We start from the raw sequence: 19,348 nt of genomic DNA on the forward strand, positions 1-19,348 counted from the left end.
AGCTCTCACCAGGTGTCGAGAGCCTCCGACAGCTGGTTATTTTGACAGTTGAATTCTGACCTGGCAGCTCCACCGTGTTACCCACTTGGATGCAATACCGAACGCGCTGGTATCATTGGTTCGAGGTTGCCCATCTTTGTGTGAGTGAATGGAGGAGACTGGTGAAAGAGTCTACATTTTATTAGGTTTTGACGGCTCCTGACCGAGGGCACATTAAAAGATGAGCGAGGAGAATCGCCTTTGTTTTAGCTCCTGGTCCGGTGCCTGGCTAGTGTTACTGTCAGTTTTTATGGCTCTTGACTAATTACATTGTTTGTGATGGCTCCTGACCAATCTGCCCAATAACATTAACCATCATTGAAAAGGAAAAACTGATAACATAATATATTTCATGGGGTAAAATATTACTGTCATCACCGGTCGCAACGTAACGGCGCCTGGTAACTTGACAGTAGAGGAAACAAATAGCAAAAATGTACATACAGTACACAGTACAAGTCTGCCCTAAATTGAACCATCAATCACGTTTTCAATTGTTTCTTGCATCATTAAAATGAAGAAGAAAAATAATTGTGCTTGGTAGAAGACGCCCGAAAGGTGGAATTGAACCACTCCGACGTCAGTCGGCTACAGGTTTGAAGCCTGCACCCCAGACCACTGAGGCTCATTCGGGCACTATACCATTACTAGTCATGTGCTTTATATGTAGTGTGAATAACGACAGTTAATCTCCCATGGTTTTAATTCCACTTAGCACCAGATATAATTTGCATCTAATGCATAAAGAAGTCAATTCCTATGTAAGTTTCAACATCTTGTGCTTTATGCAAGATAGTTGAATAAATATCTGATGAATTTTTTAAAATTTTGTCTCATCTCCTTGGATGATTTTGATGAGACAATTACATGAATACAAATGTCGGTCACAAAGTAATACTTGTCTGTTGGTTTTAATCAATATATAGGCCTACAAGTACATTTTGTCTGTTATCACAATAGAATATAGGCCTATTCATAACATATAATGATAATGCTATGCTAATGCAATGATGCCAATTAGTTGGTGACTACATCAAGAACTTATCACCGGTCCTGAGGAGTCAGGGGTTAACGTTCGCAAACATTAGACCCCTGATTTCCTCAGGATGGTGTGACATATTATGTCGACAGTCCGGACGCAGTGGACAGTTGGCCTCGTATCTCACCTTAAGGAGACCCAATTAGGATGAGGCGCAATGGACTGCCCGCCAGGGAGTCTAGTGTGACAGGGATTGTAGTCCTGGCCAACAAAGGACGCAATTGTCCGATGATAATAATCTTTAATGGTATATGGTATATGGTTAAAGTGCATAATAGAATCCTTTGTTCCACGGACTTTTTATCGTGGGACATTTCAAACTTCTACATTTCAACACAGCATCCTGACATAACCAGTGGTTTAATATACACGGCCTCTCGATATTTCAAACGATGTAGGAGTGAATATCAAAACCTGTATCAAAGGACGGCATCACAGAGACAAATGACGTATAGTTTTAACGGCGATTCACAGATGGCGCCCCTGCATCCCGTGATGCCATTTAGAAAGTCGTGGCAGCTCTTGGTCGATTTTACAGTATGCACACTTTCAATGTGACTGTACCGTGGACATCGCATGGATAAAAAGCGTCGTATCAAAGATGACATGAATATCTTGACGACAAACAGAAGATTTAATTTATATTTTTTAAGATTCTCCATATTCACTGACACTAAAAAGGTTTTCAGCTGATGTCAGGTCTCGTTAGGCATGTCAGGTCTCGTTTTTCCCGAATGTACGCGATGATGACGTGCCCCATTAACCTGACGTAACATCTAAAAAAAAATGCGTTTCGAAAGTGATTGCATGAGGACAACCCATTTGTGTCGTATATCACTGGAAACGCCCGATTCTCTGCAGGATATTAAATAGGGCAGTTTATTTCTTTAAATAAATCATAAGCGTCGCATTTGCTCCTAGCTTTGTTCACCATCCCAAATGGCAATATTGACAATTGGGCCGGACAATCACGGAAAATCCCAAATATTATACATTTCTTCCTAAATAATTCTTACAGTGACCATTCTCCCATGAAAGACAGTTGCTTAAGCTACACAAAAATCAAAAAAAAATCGAGGGTCAACCATTGAACTTTTGAGATATTTTGAATTTTGCACAAATCACCAACGGGCACTGGACGGCATTTCAACACGGGGCCGACGCACATTCCAAGTTCAGTGTACACATACGTCGGCAACAACAGTAAAATGCGTAGTTTCTTGTTAGCCGCCTATTGAGTAGCACTCTAGGTTTCAGAAACTTCAAAAACATGTTTTTGCCAAAACAACTGTTAAATTAACACTGGCATAATGTGAGGACCGAGAAATGAATGGTTTTTTAGAAACTACGGGTTGGCCGCGTATGAATACAAAAAACTCCCTTATGAGACGCCAGTACACCGCCCGGTTCGAGAGGAATTGGTCAAAGTCGAAAGAAAAAAGAAAAATACCATCGAAATTCCAGTAATTTCTGCTCCAAAATCATCAACATTTGTGATTAAGGTAGATTGATATAATCATTTTCATTGCAACGAAGCAATTTAACTATTATGAAACTGTCAAGAGTTAATTTGGCATCTTTTGCGTGGAAGAGTCTCGTTTTCCCTCGTGTATTTAAATCCGACTATTGGCAGTTATATTTCTCCTCGCTTGTCCCATTAGAAATGAGCTATTGTCGGACAAATGTTTTGCTTACGAAGTGCTTGCCCCCACCTTGAACTCCACCTGAAGTGCATGAATGATGCCCCAGCCGAAGTGAGTGTGACCATACCCGCTGCGCCAAGGAGTGGACACTCATCACTCTCCATGTCAGTGGAAGGCTTAACCCAGGCAGTGTCACTACTAAAGATGGTCACAAACATGACAATGCATCATCATTATAACAGGCTTCATGTCCCAGGCTTCAATGGGCCTGCTATGCCATATATTTCATATATATTGCTTATGTATGGCTTTTTCCTCTTTTTTGTACTTGCTTAGTTCTTTTAGTTCTTCCTTATTTTCTATAAACTAGCATCCTCAACATGTCGGATGCTGAGGACTTCGAGGAACAGCTGCGGCAGGAAGCCATTCATAAGGCCAAGGAAGAGGCGGCAGAGGGACAGTCCTCCTACAAGGATAAAGATGGCGTTGAATATGAATGGGACTCCCAGAAACAGGCTTGGTTTCCAAAGGTGAGTTGTTTTTTCCAAGAATACAGGGTGTATCAAATGGAACCTGTCTGTTTATTTCACTTTCAGTCAAAAATGTGATCAGGCCAATAGCATGATTGCTTCATGAGTTTGAGAGCTCTGTAAGCTCTGTTAAAATTGTGCATTTTCCTCTGCACCAGTGTCAATTTTGCTTCATGCATGTCATAACATTTTCCCCTGATATCTTCAGATTGATGACGACTTTATCGCAAAGTACCAGATGAGCTATGGCTGCACCACGACTGAAGCTGACAGTACCACTGCAGCAACGGAAACCACAAAATCAGAAACCACCACAGAGTCATCACAACCTGCCCCAGACAATGCTTATAGACAATATTATGATTACTACTACAACTCATGTTATACCACTGCTGGGACTACAGGAGATAGTACAACTACTACTGCCAGCAATGAAGGCAGTAAAGCATTAGCTTCACCGAGCACGTCAGAATCTCAAGAAGTTCCAGAAAGGACACAAGAATACATCGATTATTGCAGAGACTATTATAAGTTCTACCATGGGCAGTTAAATGAGGAAGAAGACTTTGATTATTGTCTTTATTACGAGTATTATAGTCAATTTACTGGTGGTGATGAGACAGAGGGACAGGGAGAGGATGGTTCAACTAAGAAGGGCAATGGTAAAAAGGGCAACAGTAAAAAAGGCAAGAATGGGAAAGGAGGGAAAGAAGCACCTAAACCTGGAGAGAAGAGAAAAAGGGAGGATCCCAGTAAGTATAGCCTTGATCAGCATGAGGGGTTATAACGGAATCCCGGAATTGTTTATAACTTTTTGTGGTATTTCTGAGAAAAGAGCATGTGTGTATAACTTCTTCGAATTGTTACATTTTCGTTGTATTTTCCTCTTTCAGCATGGTTTGAAATGGATCAGGATAGAAATACCAATGTGTACGTGTCGGGCCTCCCAGCAGACATCACCAATGACGAATTCATCGAGTTGATGTCCAAATATGGCATGGTGATGTTTGATCCCTTGACAAAGAAACCCAAGGCCAAGTTGTACAAGGATGACGAGGGAAAGAATAAGGGTGATGGAAGATGTTGTTACATCAAGGTAAGATTGTTTAAGCAGGGAAGTTGCAGCTTACATCATTGTTTAACCCTATGCAACCCGAGATCCCTGAAATCAGTTGAGACCCAACTTCAGTTTCACACGGATTTTAAGCGAACATGAGAAATGAAGTTCAGTGTATATAGGATAACACACTTTGTATAGTGAGAAGCCTTCTTTTTGGTACTCCATGAGGTTATTTATGCTCTTGTTTCAACCAGTGTGCCCTGGTGGCTTTAGAATAGAGAAAAAAGGTCAATTTTACACTGTTAGCTAACAGCCCCTTCCTTACCTTGCAGGTTGAATCTGTTGACTTGGCTCTCCAGATTTTGGATGGGAGTGATTGTAAGGGTTCTACCATTCATGTTGAGAAAGCAAATTTTTCTGTGAAGGGTGATTATGATCCGAAACTACGCAAGAAACTCAGCAACAAGCAGAAGAGGAAAATTAAGTTACAGCAAGAAAAGTAAGCAGAACTCTTGTGATGTTTTTAAAGCTTACTTAGTTAGATTACTTAGGTAACATAGCTATAACTGTTGAACCTCTCTATTAGGGACACCCTTGGGACTGAGAAATGCTGCCCTAATTCGAGAAGTGTCATGATTACAGAGGTCAAATTTGATAGAAATGACCACTTTAGGAAAGTGTCTCTGAGATCTATAAGAACTGTTGTAAAGGACATTGTGACAGAGCCTCGCCAGTTTAAGGCACAATATAAAAGAGGCTTAGTACTGAGGTAATTGATATGAATTAAAGAATTCCATTAAAAGTCTCGCCATCTTGTTTTCAGGCTGTTTGATTGGCGGCCTGATCTCGTCCCTGGAGAGAGGAAGAAGTCGGACAAAGTCGTAGTCCTCAAGAATGTGTTCAACCCTGTAGATTTTGAGGTTAGTTACTTTTGTCTTATTTTGAATCCAGGAAGAAGGGACCTCAGTGTAGCTTTTGCACTGGAAGTCCTTTGTGTTGGAGAATGGGTTAATATCCTTTAGGATTATTTGTTGTGCTGCCTGGATTCAGATGGCAGCACAAACTGGTCCTCCTTACTTCAAATATATTTATACCTTTTATACCACCATACTACTATTATTATATAATCCTACATGTATATACTATCTAAGTGAATGCTTGGTGTGGCCCAGTGCCATTCCATTAAAGATTCTTCATGTCTACATACATATATAAATTATTCTTGTAGTTAAGAGAATTGGCCACTGGCCTGAAATATCGGCAACATTTGCAAAGTGTTTCAAACAAATACATGCAGGTTTTGGTGAGCAGGTGGCAGCACTCTTTGTTACTTGCAGGACTTGTAAGGCTCAGAGTAACCTGAACCTCTCCTTTTGAATCAACAACTTTCATGAATATTGTTGATTTAAATTGCTTTTCTGAAATTGGGGGAAGGGGAGAGGGCTAAGGCCAAGGTGCCCCCTTGGCTTGGCACCTGTGACAATGACATTTATGGAAATAATTTCATTATAAATCCTTTCCTGCTCAATCACATTATCATCTCATCAGCAATTCCACCCAATCTCAGACTCTGAGCATCGACCCGACATAGCTCATTTAAATAACCTGTACAAAAGATGCCTCAAGACTAATTTTTGCATTTCTCATGCTTCTGATCCCTATTCAACAACCTAATAATCGTATCCGATCCATTATGTATGTAACATTGAGGCTGGTGGATATTTATGCAGGCATGTTCGGTATGTTTGTTCGCGGCACGTTATTCATCTCTCCCGAGTGTTGGCTGACTTTACTGACAACATGATTGAATCTTGCACTAGAATATATTATAGGCTGTTCTGCGATGATGGTGATGGTTAGGACATCAGGAGGCTCTTCACCACTGCTCCATTCCTTGCTTCACTTTAGGCCTACTGATTAAAAGAGTTGAAATCAATATTATGTGACACCTCATTCAATCACTGCTTTCTTTAGAAATTGGCATAAACAGTGGCTGTGAAGTGAAATTTGTGTCCACTTATATTAAATTTTGTGCACTGCTGTTCAAATTTAAGGAATCAAACATTTCACTTTTTTAACAAGAATCAATTTGACATCCATACTTTCATTGGCTGCCTTCAAAATTTCATTAGGCTAGAAACATGAGAAAGGCGCCAAACAATTTCCTGAAGAAGACTCTAGTAATCCTCATATTATCTGACACTAAATGAATGACTACAACACTTCATCTTTCAATATTGTGTCCGGTGAATTTTGGCCTCAATCAACCGCGCTGTGGACAGACTAAGTGGCCACAGATCCATTTGTGGTTAGCCAATATTTTACCTGATAATGATATTCATCTTTGAGCGATATTTGCAGATGAATTTTTGATTGATTCTTCACCTCGGAAAGGAATGTTGAAATTAGACAGAAATTCCTGTATCTTGTCATTTTGTGTCATTTATCTCAAGGGTGACTTTCGAGTGTCTCATTTGTCATTCAGATGATTCTGAACGAAGGTTTCTGCTTCGTTTTTGTTTGTGATGAAGTTCTATGTTCCGTGCGAAAGGACTGATTGTATTCCAAGTTGGTAACTTTACCAAATGTTTACCACTGGAAAATTTGCTTTTGGTGGTATCTTTTTGACTTGCTGATGTTTTTTATTGTGAGTAAATTTTGCTGTTGGAACTTGTTATGTCGTAAGGCTCCATAAAATTTGCATTTTTCCCCCGATTTCTTTGACATTTTTCAATCGTCTTCAGTTTCAAGGATGTTGTCGGATTTTCACTTTCTGGATTATAAATACGGTATCCTGAATTATCACAACCAGGGGCATTGTCATTATCCAATCAGATATCGGTAATCCAAGCTGACTCCTTTATTACATTTCTGCTGGGGATATCTCGGTTAAATTACCCAGAAGAATCAAACATGGAATTGCCGGTGCTTTAGGTTGTAAACCATAAGGCCTCACCAATGGGAGAGCCAGATTTGTTTTACTTTGATGAATAAGTGATTGGAGGGGAGGGGGGGGGTACAAGGGGTTGTCTGAAGTTTGGCAGGCTTGAGCCATTCACAGGCATGTCAACTTTTCAATTTTTAGTATTTTAGTGGAACTTCTTATCTGGTGGGTCCACTTTTCTTGAACATAGTTGGTCTTGCCTCACATTTGCCTAGAGGGAATATCGTGGCAATCTCTTCCTATTTTTTGGTGCAATTTCATTGCGCAATATTGAATAATATCAAGGATGATTATTTTGAAAACTTTGACCAGTTGTCAGCCTCAAGGATGTTCTGGGTGAAAAATTAAGTTGATTTGCATTTTCAATGACCTCTTCAACGAATTAGCTGCAGAATAAAATCCTTAATATCCCGAAAGGAAGAATTTTAAGCTGTTTTCACTGATTGTAGAATTAGTTTTCACTGGCGAGAATGAAAAAGTGTGCAGCGTGCTGTGTCTGTGTCTATGTAATAGACTGATTTTTGCTGGTATCTACTCCCTGATTTGAAATGAACCTTGGAGAAGAAGCTGGTTCTTGAACGTTTTGAGTGTAATATTGAAAAGGTAAAACCATTTTACTTGGAATATAGTACATTTTTAAAAAATGGGAGGGGGTGTCTTCTGAGTCTCACTCTCATTCTGTATTGTGTAAAATTTATCATTTTATGAGATATCCTTCAATTTTTAAAAGGGTCATCATCAGAATTCACTTTCTAACCACTACGGTTTCCCATTCACCCCAGGGCACATACCCTCTCCCCATCTAATGAACATTCCTCCCCTCACAGAAAAGGTGCATAAAGTTTGCCAAATGTGGCCCTTGCCTGGGGGCAGAATTTCAGATATGACCGAATTTGTTTATCGCCAAGAAAAGCCACCGATGACATCTCACCTGTGTTATAGGATTCTTGGGAAATATCCGTGGACGGAGATTCCATCGGTGGTGCAATTGGACCGGCTGCTGCCATCCCTTCAACCAATCCGTTAAAAGCCAAGAATTGCGGTGTAATCCGTTAAAATAACCAGGAAGTTTGGATAGACATTATGCTGCCGTGTTTGGTGTCCGAGTTTAGCGTAGTGGCGTGTGGGTATGAATGCGCAGATTGTGTCTAAGAGTGCCAGTCGTTCCCATCTGTAGCCCGTATGATAACAATGACACTTTTGACAAAGGGTCGCAGTAATGTCGAGGTTGTACGTTTGAAAAATATAAAATTCTTGAGATTGTTTCATTTATGTCATCCGAGGTGTGTTCATTTGGAGTAAACACTTTATCAAAATTCAGATGTCGGATTTTCGATGCAACCATCACAGGTAACTCAAACATCCGGCTGTTCCTCATAGTAACCAATTCGATTCCCTGGGGTACAAAACAGATTTTGGGAATAATTCTGTCCCTTCTTTTCCTGCATCATAACTGCATGTGGCTCCCTTCTTGGAGAAATTGTTTTCTAAAAAAAGGACAAGTTATGACAATTGAGCAGTCATTGAAAGATATCAAAATTATTTGGCCCGATTTTAATGTCAAAGTAAACATCTAGTCACACCTGGGATGACACTTGGTCGGTGTCTCAAAGGTGCCCATTTATCCCCAAACCTCCTTTTGTCAATTGGTGTATAACCTTAAAAATTCCTTTGAAAAAGTAAACTGTTTTGATCTTTGATGATGGTGTCTGGTCTACCACAGTTGATGCCGCAGGGTTGTCAGGTGTGTTTGATGATTTCCTTATTGGGATCGTTGAAGGATCATCGCTGGAGAAGTGACAAATTACGAGGATTCGTTATCTTGGTGATACCGAACAAACACTGCTGAACGATTGCTCCCTACTTTCAAAATGTATTTTCCTCCATGCTACTTCCTGTATATGTATGTAGCATATTTCAGAAAAAATATTAAAAATATATGTAAACCTGAAAATGATCGCATGCCCGTTCTTTCATGTTGAAATTATTTTTAGGCCCACATTGTTTTCAAACACTATGAAATTCAAGATAGATGTATGCCAATGTTGTGATTTCACCAAACCGCAAAATAAAGTGGCCATGTATTTGCAGGTTGGCAGTATATAAAGTAATAGGATGGAACGCTTTTGGTCCTCCTCTAATTGGTCACGTAATATGAGAGGATTTCTTCCCAGTGATCTCCATAGCTACAAACCTAAGCCCAGAAGCTCCTGTACTCAAGCTAAAACAAATCACACTTTATTATGACAATAAATATGATTTTGTAACAATATTCATATCGCCCTGAAAATTACCAAGATATGGCCAGCGTTGGTGTGAAGGTAAATAGTTGTGTAACTGGAAACTGGGAGATTGTTTTGGTGGGAAAAGTGGGCTATGGGAGGACCCTGCTTGTACAAACACCAATGGTATCTCCACTGTTTTCTTGCCTGTTCATAAACTCAGAGAAATAACATTACGAGAAGTTCCCTACCACTTTTTTTCGAACGACTGGGGAAATTTCTCTTCTTGTGTTCTGGTTTGCAGACGAAGTTTGCTGACTCGATTAAGAAATCAACATTGAATCAACAGTGATGAAATCTTAAGTCACATGAGCTTTCTGCTATTTAAAATTTCCATGAGTTTTATCCAATGTTCATTGATACTGTGAGCATCGCTAAAACATGAGCTGAAAACTCGGCCACTGTAGTCTTCATCATGAGTCTTCATCAAGTCAGAGCCAAAAACAGGGACAGGAGTTAATAAGCGTGCTCAACAAAATGAGAATGTTGCCCGAAATTCTTATCAACACAATCCCATTGTTTTCCACATTTTTTCACATAGTGGGTTCCTGTACTCCAAATTCCTTTCAACATAACATTAAAATTTCACATATGCTTTTCTCTTGCCGATCACCAATTTTCTGAATTTTTGTCAACAGACTCGGGTAAATTTCGTAATTGTTGTCATACATTGTAATTGACACCATTCTTGTCTGGCTACTTAAACCACTTATATTCTGTCGGGCTGTAGTTTACCATTTGGTGAGCAAGAGATGGAGAGAGGTGTAATTTAAGATGGAATATCAATCCAGAGAGAAGCCTAAAATCTCAGTGTATGGACAAATTCAAATGTAGATTTTCAGATATATTCAACTCATCATCAAAATAACTTGTATCATAATTTGAAACTCAATATGTCAACTCGACAGTACAGACAGTGTGTCGTGTTTTCACGCTAAATTTTAACTGTTCGCACCAAATGTATGAAATGTAAACAGCAAATGTGAGATACGGAACAAAGTCGTCTTATCATACAGAGCCGCCACCTGGAGAGATAAATTGACCGTGTTAGTTGTTTTCTTTTCGATTGTTCATTTAACAGCAGTGGCACAAAGTAGAGAGACCCCTAGTGCTCTCCAACTCGGCTGCTGAGTGGTTGAAAACGTTCACAACAAAGCCGACACATTCTTGTGCGGTAAATCTGACGTGAATGGACCATTAGGCTGTCGCAGCTCGCAAAGAGCTTGGATTGGTCCTTCCTTTAGCTGGTCATAAAGGGGACAGCAGTCTTCGTGAGTTCCGCGTATTATCGTCCTGATGTTGAACCGTTTTCATAACCCGAGAATAATAGCAGAAATACAAGTTAATACCTTGTGTAAATATGGCTGATTATAATGGAAATTGATGGAGTTTGCCCTGTTGTAAACGCCTTGTGAAATCCTATCCTGAAAATCTCTTGGGTTAGCGTTTTGGTAAATAAAATTATGTGCACACCCTGTTCTTTGCTGAAAACTTATTCTTCAACAGAAGGTGCGAGGAAAAAAATTGCGATTAAGATATTTGGCGGGCTGTCAGTGCTATGGCTATGAGGGGTTGAGCTGCATCGCCTCAGGCATTGCCAAATGGTCCCAATCAACTGTTCTTAAGCGACCCACAAACCAGCAATTGAGATAGCTGCAACCTGCAATCGTGGTCGTGTGTGACAAAAATCACTCCTGTGTGGTTTGTCACATCACCAATATCTTTTCTAATTTACAGCTATGTCTTTTATATTCAGATTTGGATGCTTTCAGAATCCCTTCTTATAATCTAAATAGTCATTTTATGAGTTTCTCCCAATTTTGTCATTGCAGAAAGACCCAGGTACCATTCAAGAAATCCGAAGTGATATCCGATTGGAATGTTCAAAGTTTGGTGAAGTTAGGAAAGTAACTGTCTATGATGTAAGTTGAATCATAAACCATCTTAAAAGCTGCGACAAATATTGCTCATTTGCGGGGTACAGGAACAGATTTATGTGTAATTGTTAAGCGAGAGGGACTAATAATGTCGGGGGAAAAAAGTTGTTTTTATATTAAAGATACAAAACTGGCTCCAGTGTCATCGATGGTTTTAGCATCCCATCAGGTTTTCTACTTTAATTCAAATTCCATTTCTTGTTTCAGAGACATCCAGAGGGTGTCGCCACAGTCGGATTCAAAGAACCTGAAGAGGCTGACACTTGTCTGGAAGCGCTAAATGGCCGATGGTTTGGTGGGCGGCAACTTTCCGCCGCAGCGTGGGATGGAAAGACGAAATATGAGATTAAAGAATCCGAACTAGAGCGGGAGGCCCGGTTGAAGAAGTGGGCAATGTTCTTAGAGATGGGTGAAAAAGAAAAAGCTGAGGCTGCAGCAAAGAAAGAAGCAGATGCAAAGAAAGATAGGGAAAGTGATGAGAAAGTTGAGGATGCTGGTTCCGAGAAAGTGGAGAATGCAGAGATGAAAAAGGAACCTGATGCTGCAGAGAAGGTTGTCACTGTTTCTGTTGAAGAGGATACAAGAGCCATGGAGGTAGGTTGCATAATATGTTTGATTTTATTGATGGTTTTATGAGCATATCCCTGTTACTTTTGTGTTAGGCTAGAGCTAGCCAGGAAAACCTTGTATCAATCTTGCATTTACAGGTTGATTTTTGAGCACCCTTACCAAACTTGCAGTTGCTGTTGAGAACCAGATCCTACTGCAATTTTTGTGGTAACTTGCAGTAACACAATTTGGCAATAGCAACAGGGAGTAATGTTACAATGACATGCAAAATACTCGAGAGCAAATATTGACAAATTGTCGAGTGAAGTGCCCAGCACTTCCGGTGAAGAGCAATGAAAATATTGCTTCTTCTGGTAGTCCCGAAGTCTCAGTTTCTTGGCAGATCAGCGAGGTTATCTGGGATGGATGGGAAAGAAGGAGTCTGGTCTACCACAGGGTATCTTGTCTCGTTTTTTGCAGCGTTGTTTTGAGACAAATCCTTGGAGGTTTTCTCAGTGTTTCTGATGTTCTGTTATTACAAATATCTCTGCAGTAACTTGCTGTTGGGATTTCTTTTCATCTTCTGCATTCTCAGTCTTAGATGGATAGTCTGCAGTTGCCGGTTAGGAAGCTGAATATGATGACCTTCTCTCTTCTAGTAAGGTTGTGGTAGTTGCTGTTGTCATTTGCAGCATGGTTGTTCTTCCAAAAAACTTGTTAGCATTCTCTTAAAATAAAAACATCACTTATTATTTCAACCACAGGATATCAGAGAACCATGCAAGGTGACAGCTACTAGTGGTCATGAGATCAGATTGAATCAGAACCTTGTATCAAAAGTTTCAAAACTCAATACCTCAGCATCCCGTAGTTAGAGACCGGTCGCATGCAGAATGGCCGGCACTGCATCAACAGACGCACTGTGAAGAAGCTCTCGAGTTTCAATCAGCACACGTGAGGTTCGATTTTGACGATACATAGGATGACAAAAAAGAAAGCAAGTTGTCCGTCTTGTTTGATTTCGTGCATGGTGGTCTGCCTATGACAACAAAGATATGGGACAAGTGCTGGGAGACAGAAAGATTATCTGTTCTCCAATGCCTCAATGATGGACGAGAGTATCTCTGGATCTTTGCAGTGCCAGTTTGATAATTGCAGGCTGCTACATGTACAAACTTGACAAATTTATATGCCTTTTATATGTGCCACTCTCCCATAGGTGTAGCCAGGATATCCAGAAGGGGAGTCGCTTTCCACAAAAACAAGGCATATAATTTGTGGTCAATGTTGAAAACAAGATTCAGCTCAAGGGGTTTTTCCGGTTTTTTCCCCTCCTTCCCACCATCTGTTGTGATATGGGTTGCCTTTGGAAGAGAGAGTAGGCCGGACCACTTGGCCTCCCTCTCTTCGCCACATGGAAGTCAAGAGGAAAGTTCCTTGTTTTTATGAGGAAGCTGTTACCATGCTGCTAGCAATCTAAACGCAACGTGAAGATTCATGAATATGCCTCTCTTTACTCAAATGTTGGAGAGCACTTACTCTCTCATTCTGCAGGAAAAACGCACTCAGTGGAGATCTCCTACCACTTAAGTTAAAATCACCTCAATAAATTTTAGAAGAGTGATAAAACGCTGACAAAACACCAATTAATTAGAAGACACCAACTGACAAATCTATCCTTGTAAAACAGGGAGGCTGACAATATGCCTCATAATTGTCAATGTCGTTAATCATTCTGTTACATTTATAATAGAAATCCATAGCCGCTGACACCGGGAGTCAAAATTATCAAAAAGTCACAATACAAATGTCGGGTAGAGTAACTTTAGGGTTGATACTTTACCAGAATCTTTTATCCCTGGTGTCATCTCATGACTCGGAGTTTACGACTTTCACCCATTAATAAAGGCCCCGTGTTTCTAATATGGACTCCGGTAAATCATTGACGAGCTGGCAAGCGCCAGCATGACAAGTGTAGCTCATTTCAGAGTTCGGGCGAGGATAATGAAAAACGTTATCAATCAACCTCGCTTTTGTGCCGCTAGCAGACGAGCTCATCTCCGAATAATTACCAAACTCATAACCAATTTCACGGGAAACATTTCACACTGTTCACCGCAGTTGTCCTCGGACTGTTGTAGCGATGGGTATTCGGTGATGTATATGGCCAATTCCCCAGAACTAATATTAGGCTATCAACAACAAGGGCACCAATACATTGCCGTCTCGTAAAATGGGGCTTCCCTGCCGAGATTATTGGCCCGGCTGATGTTATGACCTGACAATTGCAAGCCATTATTTTATCTTGTACAATTTCGTGGAGAAGAAACTTTTTATTTTGTTGTTGATCGCCTCTAGCAAACTGGCAAGCTTTGACACTTGGTTTGACATTTATCACAGGGCGCAGCAATGACAGATCACAAGATGCCACAAAAAAAGAACAGATTTTGAAAAAAAATGGGGAAATATTCCAAACACTATATATGTCTAGGGAAAGACTAAGTACTTGCACTTCTGCACACTGCACACTGCACCACATAGGAAAAAAACATTGTAAATTGAATGTATGAAACTATGTGAAAGATTGTACTTTTGAAAGTTTGCAATAAAAAATTATAAATTACAAAAAAAAAGAAAAGAAAAGACTTGAGCAATTTCTGTTAGTGAAACCAAAAATCCAGTCATGTGCCTTTTCAATTTGTCCAGTAATCATGCGACAGTTGAGGTAATGGTCCCTAGTGTCATAACACAACACAAATGGCAGCTCTCCTTAGGATGTAGTTAATGTCCAATCAAATGAAATTAGAATCCCTGGGGAGTAATGGATGAGACAACTAAAGCCAGTTCCCAACTCATGTTGTTGCGTTTCCCAAGAATCGACAAAAGGGAAGGGGCAAATACTCTCGTCTCAAACATTGAGTATATTGCCTTTACTTGTTAGGAAGTGTACACAGCCATTCCAGTCAAAGCAAAGCCATGCACAATATTATGTTGAAGAATCTTAAACCTTCAAAAATCTTGACTTCTCGTCCAGGTCAAGAACGTTTGTCCTCTCTCAATTTTCTTGCATTTCTGTCTCCTTGAACCACATTCAACACATTCACTCTTGATTGTATCTTTGGAGACATTATCCAAGGGCTGTTTTGAAAAATGTTGGATCGGTTTCTTTGCTTGTCATTCTGGGCATTGCTGACATTCTATGTTTGGTGAGTGGGGTTGGCGTGCTTTGTGTCTCGACCATGTTTGAATGTTACAAGGTTGCATGATGAAGGCACACTTGTTCATTTACCGCTATCCCAAGTTATGAAATGTAAACATATTCTCTCCAATTTTTTTAGAGGGGGGGGGGGGGCTTGGCAGGGCATGACATGACATGACTGAAGAAAGACGATTATACCAGGGCAATAATTGTACCACATTGACACACACTCTTGACTAATAGACCCAAAGTTACTTGGTACTTGAGCCTGAAGAGCATGAGCCTGTCAAATTTTATTTCAATTTTGACTGCCCTCCCTAGTGAATTTCGAAATAGTGCGAAAACTTCCTGTCACAAAGTTAAAATCTGCCCACATATGGTAACGGAACTTTATAAAGAGCAATCGTGACTGAAGCTCTTCAGTGCCGACTAATTAAACTTGGTGCTAATGACTTGGGCAGACTTAACCCCGAATCAAAAAGACACCCACAAAGAGGGAAACGAGTGAAGATTAATAAGGTAAACAAGACAGAAGTGCCCTAGGCAAACTGTTCAGCTGCCTAAATAGAAAGCTGCGAATCAAAAACACAGAGGCACAAGACCATGACAAAAAAATGAAGCGGGACGATTGTTTTGAACAAAGTAACGATCAGGAGTGAATGGCTGTGGGATTGTTGCCCCCCATTGCAAAATTCCTAACACTATTATCTCTGTACCCCATAATGGAGGGGAAATGGGTCCTTATTGATGGCGGGTTGGTCAATGATAATAGTCGAGTGATGCTACCAGCCGTTAACAAGCAACCTCAGTGTGTTTGAAGATGCGATCGGCTTGATCTGAACTGTTTGCGGGGACTCGGGCCGTGTTTACGGAGATCTGTGCGTGGCATTGTGAAACCTTTCAAACGGGAGATTAGACTTTGCAGATTTCGCACCATTTCGTCTTATATTGTGACAATAATGCGCTAATCTGGTTGATTTTATTTCACCAGGTTTCCTCCGACTGTTCGTTGCCGGTATTCTTATGGTTTTCGACACACAAAGACTGCGGATCCACCCAAAATCGTTATGCCAGTCATCACACTTTCAGCTGTTAAATCCTCAAATCGTAAACTTTAAAATGAAGTTCTGACATGATGTGGGACATTTGTAGTTTTAAGATTTAGCCTCAGAATCCTGAAACTTGTGTCATAAAGCTTAAAACTATTTCTTTGTTAGCAGAAAAGTTTTCCCAAGGTGGAATATTTTGTTTATTGCGATTGAGAGGATGCCCTTTTAAGTTCTAATTTTCATTCAACTTTTTGTCATTTCAGGTTATTGAGAGCACTGTATCAAGTTGATCGGTTAGTCCATGACATTGGAGCAACATAAAAGCCAGAAAGGATGTTCCATTGGAGGATTTCCATTCAAAATGGTAGTTCTATGCAGTCCGTGGGCAAGTCACTTTCAGAAGTACATGTATCAAACATGTATCAAACTTACACAAACCGGACAGGTCTTTCAAGTCTCAAATCCAAGTTCAAGTCTGTTTGTGATGTGTATAATGATTTTGTATTCAACAGACAAAAGTGCTTGTCTTTGTTGAATATGTCGAATCCGATGACACTAGGCTTACCGTACATGTACATGCAGTTAGGCACTTGTAAATATTCTTGAACTGTTAAAGCAAAATCATGAATATGCGATATAAAGCAAGTAATTCCTTTTGAAGCCAGGTTATTCCAACAAATGTTTATGTTTAAGTGTGGCCTGCTTGAAATCTGAACAAAGCTTCTTGTGCAGTAACTAGACATGTCACATCAAACAGTTTTTAGCTCAGCTGACGAAAGTCTTAGATGGCCTGAGTTTGTGCAAAGCGACAGTAATTGATGATGTTGAATAGCTGCATTTAGAAGTGAATTCCTATAGTATAGGTCACATAAATATTGCTAAGCATATATATCAGCATAAATCAGGCACAGAGAAAGATTATATCGCTTTGCTATCTGAAACAGACAGAAATAATTGTAGATAATTATTTGAACAAGATACATTTGCATGTTGAATTCTGTGAATTCTTTGGAGTTTTCTATGGTTCATACCAGTAGCGTAGTCCGCTGGATTGTTAGGTTTCATTCATTCATCGCCCCTCCCCATATACACACTTGGGAAAGGCGGGTTTTACAAAATTCATTGATGTTTTGTTTAGTTGACTTCTCTCACCTCTGTGACAAAGCTGTTCGAAATTTACGCAATGAAGGGTAGACTTTCATTTGGTAAAGTCTTGTAGAGAAAGTTTGTGAACAGATTTCTTGCAAATGATGTTCGGGAATTTGCAGTGAAGAAAGCATAAGTTCCCCAAATTCAAGAGGACGCGGTTTATTCATTGATCATTACAGATTTTTCCTCCATCAAAAGCTCATCTATTGGAATTCATCATCCCAAGTTTCTGCCATTACTTACTATGTGCTGAATATTGATATCTTATATGTAATGATATTAGAGATATGTCTTTCTGACTGGGAAACCAATCAAGCATTTCTTATTGGTAATTAGTCTAATTCCTGCCATATTCTCAAGGTGATTGTACTGCCTGTGGCCATGCTTACCAAGACTCTTCAAAGAGCTGCCCAATGGTAACTACAAACCCCTTCTTTGCAGTCTCTTCAATTCCACATGCAGTCTGTTTCACATTTGGTGGCCATAATGTGAATAACGGTATGAAAATGATGTGCTATGCTGAGAATATTGATGAGAAAATAAAGAAGATGTCATTATCATGCATATTCAATGTTGATGTTTTTCGTTTTTGAGAATTCTCCTCTCAATGCAGAGTAAACACTGAAGAAGGATGAGAAGGACTTTTCACATACTCCATCCTTGCAGTGAGCGAGACTGAGTGCAGATGACCTATATATACAATTTGCCTTGGATCTATTTGGCAAGATGACTTTGAAGGCTGATCTGCCATATGGCGGTTTTATTAATGGGTGAAGTGTCACCTCAAAACCTTTGGAGCTCAGCAAGTGGTTCATGCCCCCGGGGTCATTTTATGGTTGAGCTAGAAAATAAACTGACTAACAATCTTCAACTTGTGATGGCGCCAAAAAAGAACCCCTTGCATCCGATGTTGATCTGACTTTTGGAAGTAAATGCCAAGTCGATGATAAAGATCTGATGATCGGTTCACACCCATTGGGTCACACCCCCGGAGAGCAGGGGGCTAGTAATAATTAACACGTACAAAAATACATGATAATGTAAAGGGGACTGGTTCAAACCGCCTACAGCTTTAGACTGGAAGACAAACGAGGTTGACAGGTCCTTTTACAGGATATCAATCAAAATCGGGATTCTCCTGATACACCAGAGGGGTGAATTAATTACAAAAGAGGACTTCGATACCCGAGCAGATTTACATAACGTTTAACTGAAGACAAAGTGTGTGTGATTTCTCCTGCCCATTTGTAAGGAATTCGTAATTTCCTTGCCCCTCTTTAATGATTTCGACCCAGGACAGCCTTGAAGTAGTTTGAAAGGAATTGAAGTCAAGTCGTCAAAGAGGAAAACAACGATTAAACTCCCTTTCTGGAAGAAACAACAGGTAATATAGGCAATGCAGGGTGCAAAGCTTTAGATTTTGTTTTAAAAAGTCAAAGCAGGTCGAATCACAGATAAGGGGGTTAATGTTCACTTCTCCCCGGCCGGCCGGCCAAGCAACGCTTGTGTGCAGGGCCGGAGAAACGAACATTAACCTCCGATTTCCTCTGGATGATATAAGGGTAGGTCATTTTCGATTATTATGAAGTCGGCACCCGTCAATACGCGTTACCTCACTACCCAGTTCTCTTCTCTTGCGCAAATCGATACCTTTGAGAGACACCCAATAGGGCACTTCCAAACCAGCCTCGACCAGCCCTTCAGAGATACCGAAAACGACACCATCCAAATTGAGGCATTCAGCAGACACCCACAGAGAACTTTTGAACCGGCCAATCCGCCTTCGTACGATAGGGTAGGTTACTTTCTTGGGTCACTTTCTCGGGGAACACTCTCTCCTGTACACATGCTTTAGCAAGACATTCAGCAGACCACATCCCCGGACGACATCTCGACATTTTCCAACCACCAAATCTTCTTTCAGGGAG

At 40.3% G+C, this 19,348-nt stretch overlaps 1 protein-coding gene and 1 non-coding gene across 2 annotated transcripts; one reads left to right on the plus strand and one right to left on the minus strand.

The window, feature by feature from the left end:
- Positions 1–587: 587 nt before the first annotated feature.
- Trnastop-uca (transfer RNA opal suppressor (anticodon UCA)) lies at positions 588–674 on the minus strand. Its single transcript has one exon. It is a non-coding gene; the product is annotated as a tRNA-Sec (tRNA).
- Positions 675–2,499: 1,825 nt separating this feature from the next.
- Positions 2,500–17,984, plus strand: LOC135487983 (17S U2 SnRNP complex component HTATSF1-like). The gene is made up of 9 exons (XM_064772313.1): positions 2,500–2,580; positions 3,092–3,251; positions 3,460–4,003; positions 4,145–4,347; positions 4,644–4,810; positions 5,135–5,231; positions 11,370–11,459; positions 11,682–12,068; positions 16,535–17,984. Exons 2-9 carry the CDS (start codon positions 3,102–3,104, stop codon positions 16,559–16,561), a joined length of 1,665 nt encoding a protein of 554 aa, XP_064628383.1. The 5' UTR covers positions 2,500–2,580; positions 3,092–3,101; the 3' UTR covers positions 16,562–17,984.
- The last annotated feature ends 1,364 nt before the right edge of the window (positions 17,985–19,348 follow it).

This window comes from Lineus longissimus, chromosome 5, assembly GCF_910592395.1.
Source record: "Lineus longissimus chromosome 5, tnLinLong1.2, whole genome shotgun sequence".
Taxonomy (NCBI): domain Eukaryota; kingdom Metazoa; phylum Nemertea; class Pilidiophora; order Heteronemertea; family Lineidae; genus Lineus; species Lineus longissimus.

Excerpts from the sequence above, each read along its gene's own strand:
- LOC135487983 (XM_064772313.1), top strand. The coding sequence starts at position 3,102 with ATGTCGGATGCTGAGGACTTCGAGGAACAGCTGCGGCAGGAAGCCATT. Across the intron at positions 3,252-3,459 it reads AACAGGCTTGGTTTCCAAAG|ATTGATGACGACTTTATCGC; the intron begins GTGAGTTGTTTT and ends TGATATCTTCAG. Across the intron at positions 4,348-4,643 it reads GAAGATGTTGTTACATCAAG|GTTGAATCTGTTGACTTGGC; the intron begins GTAAGATTGTTT and ends CTTACCTTGCAG.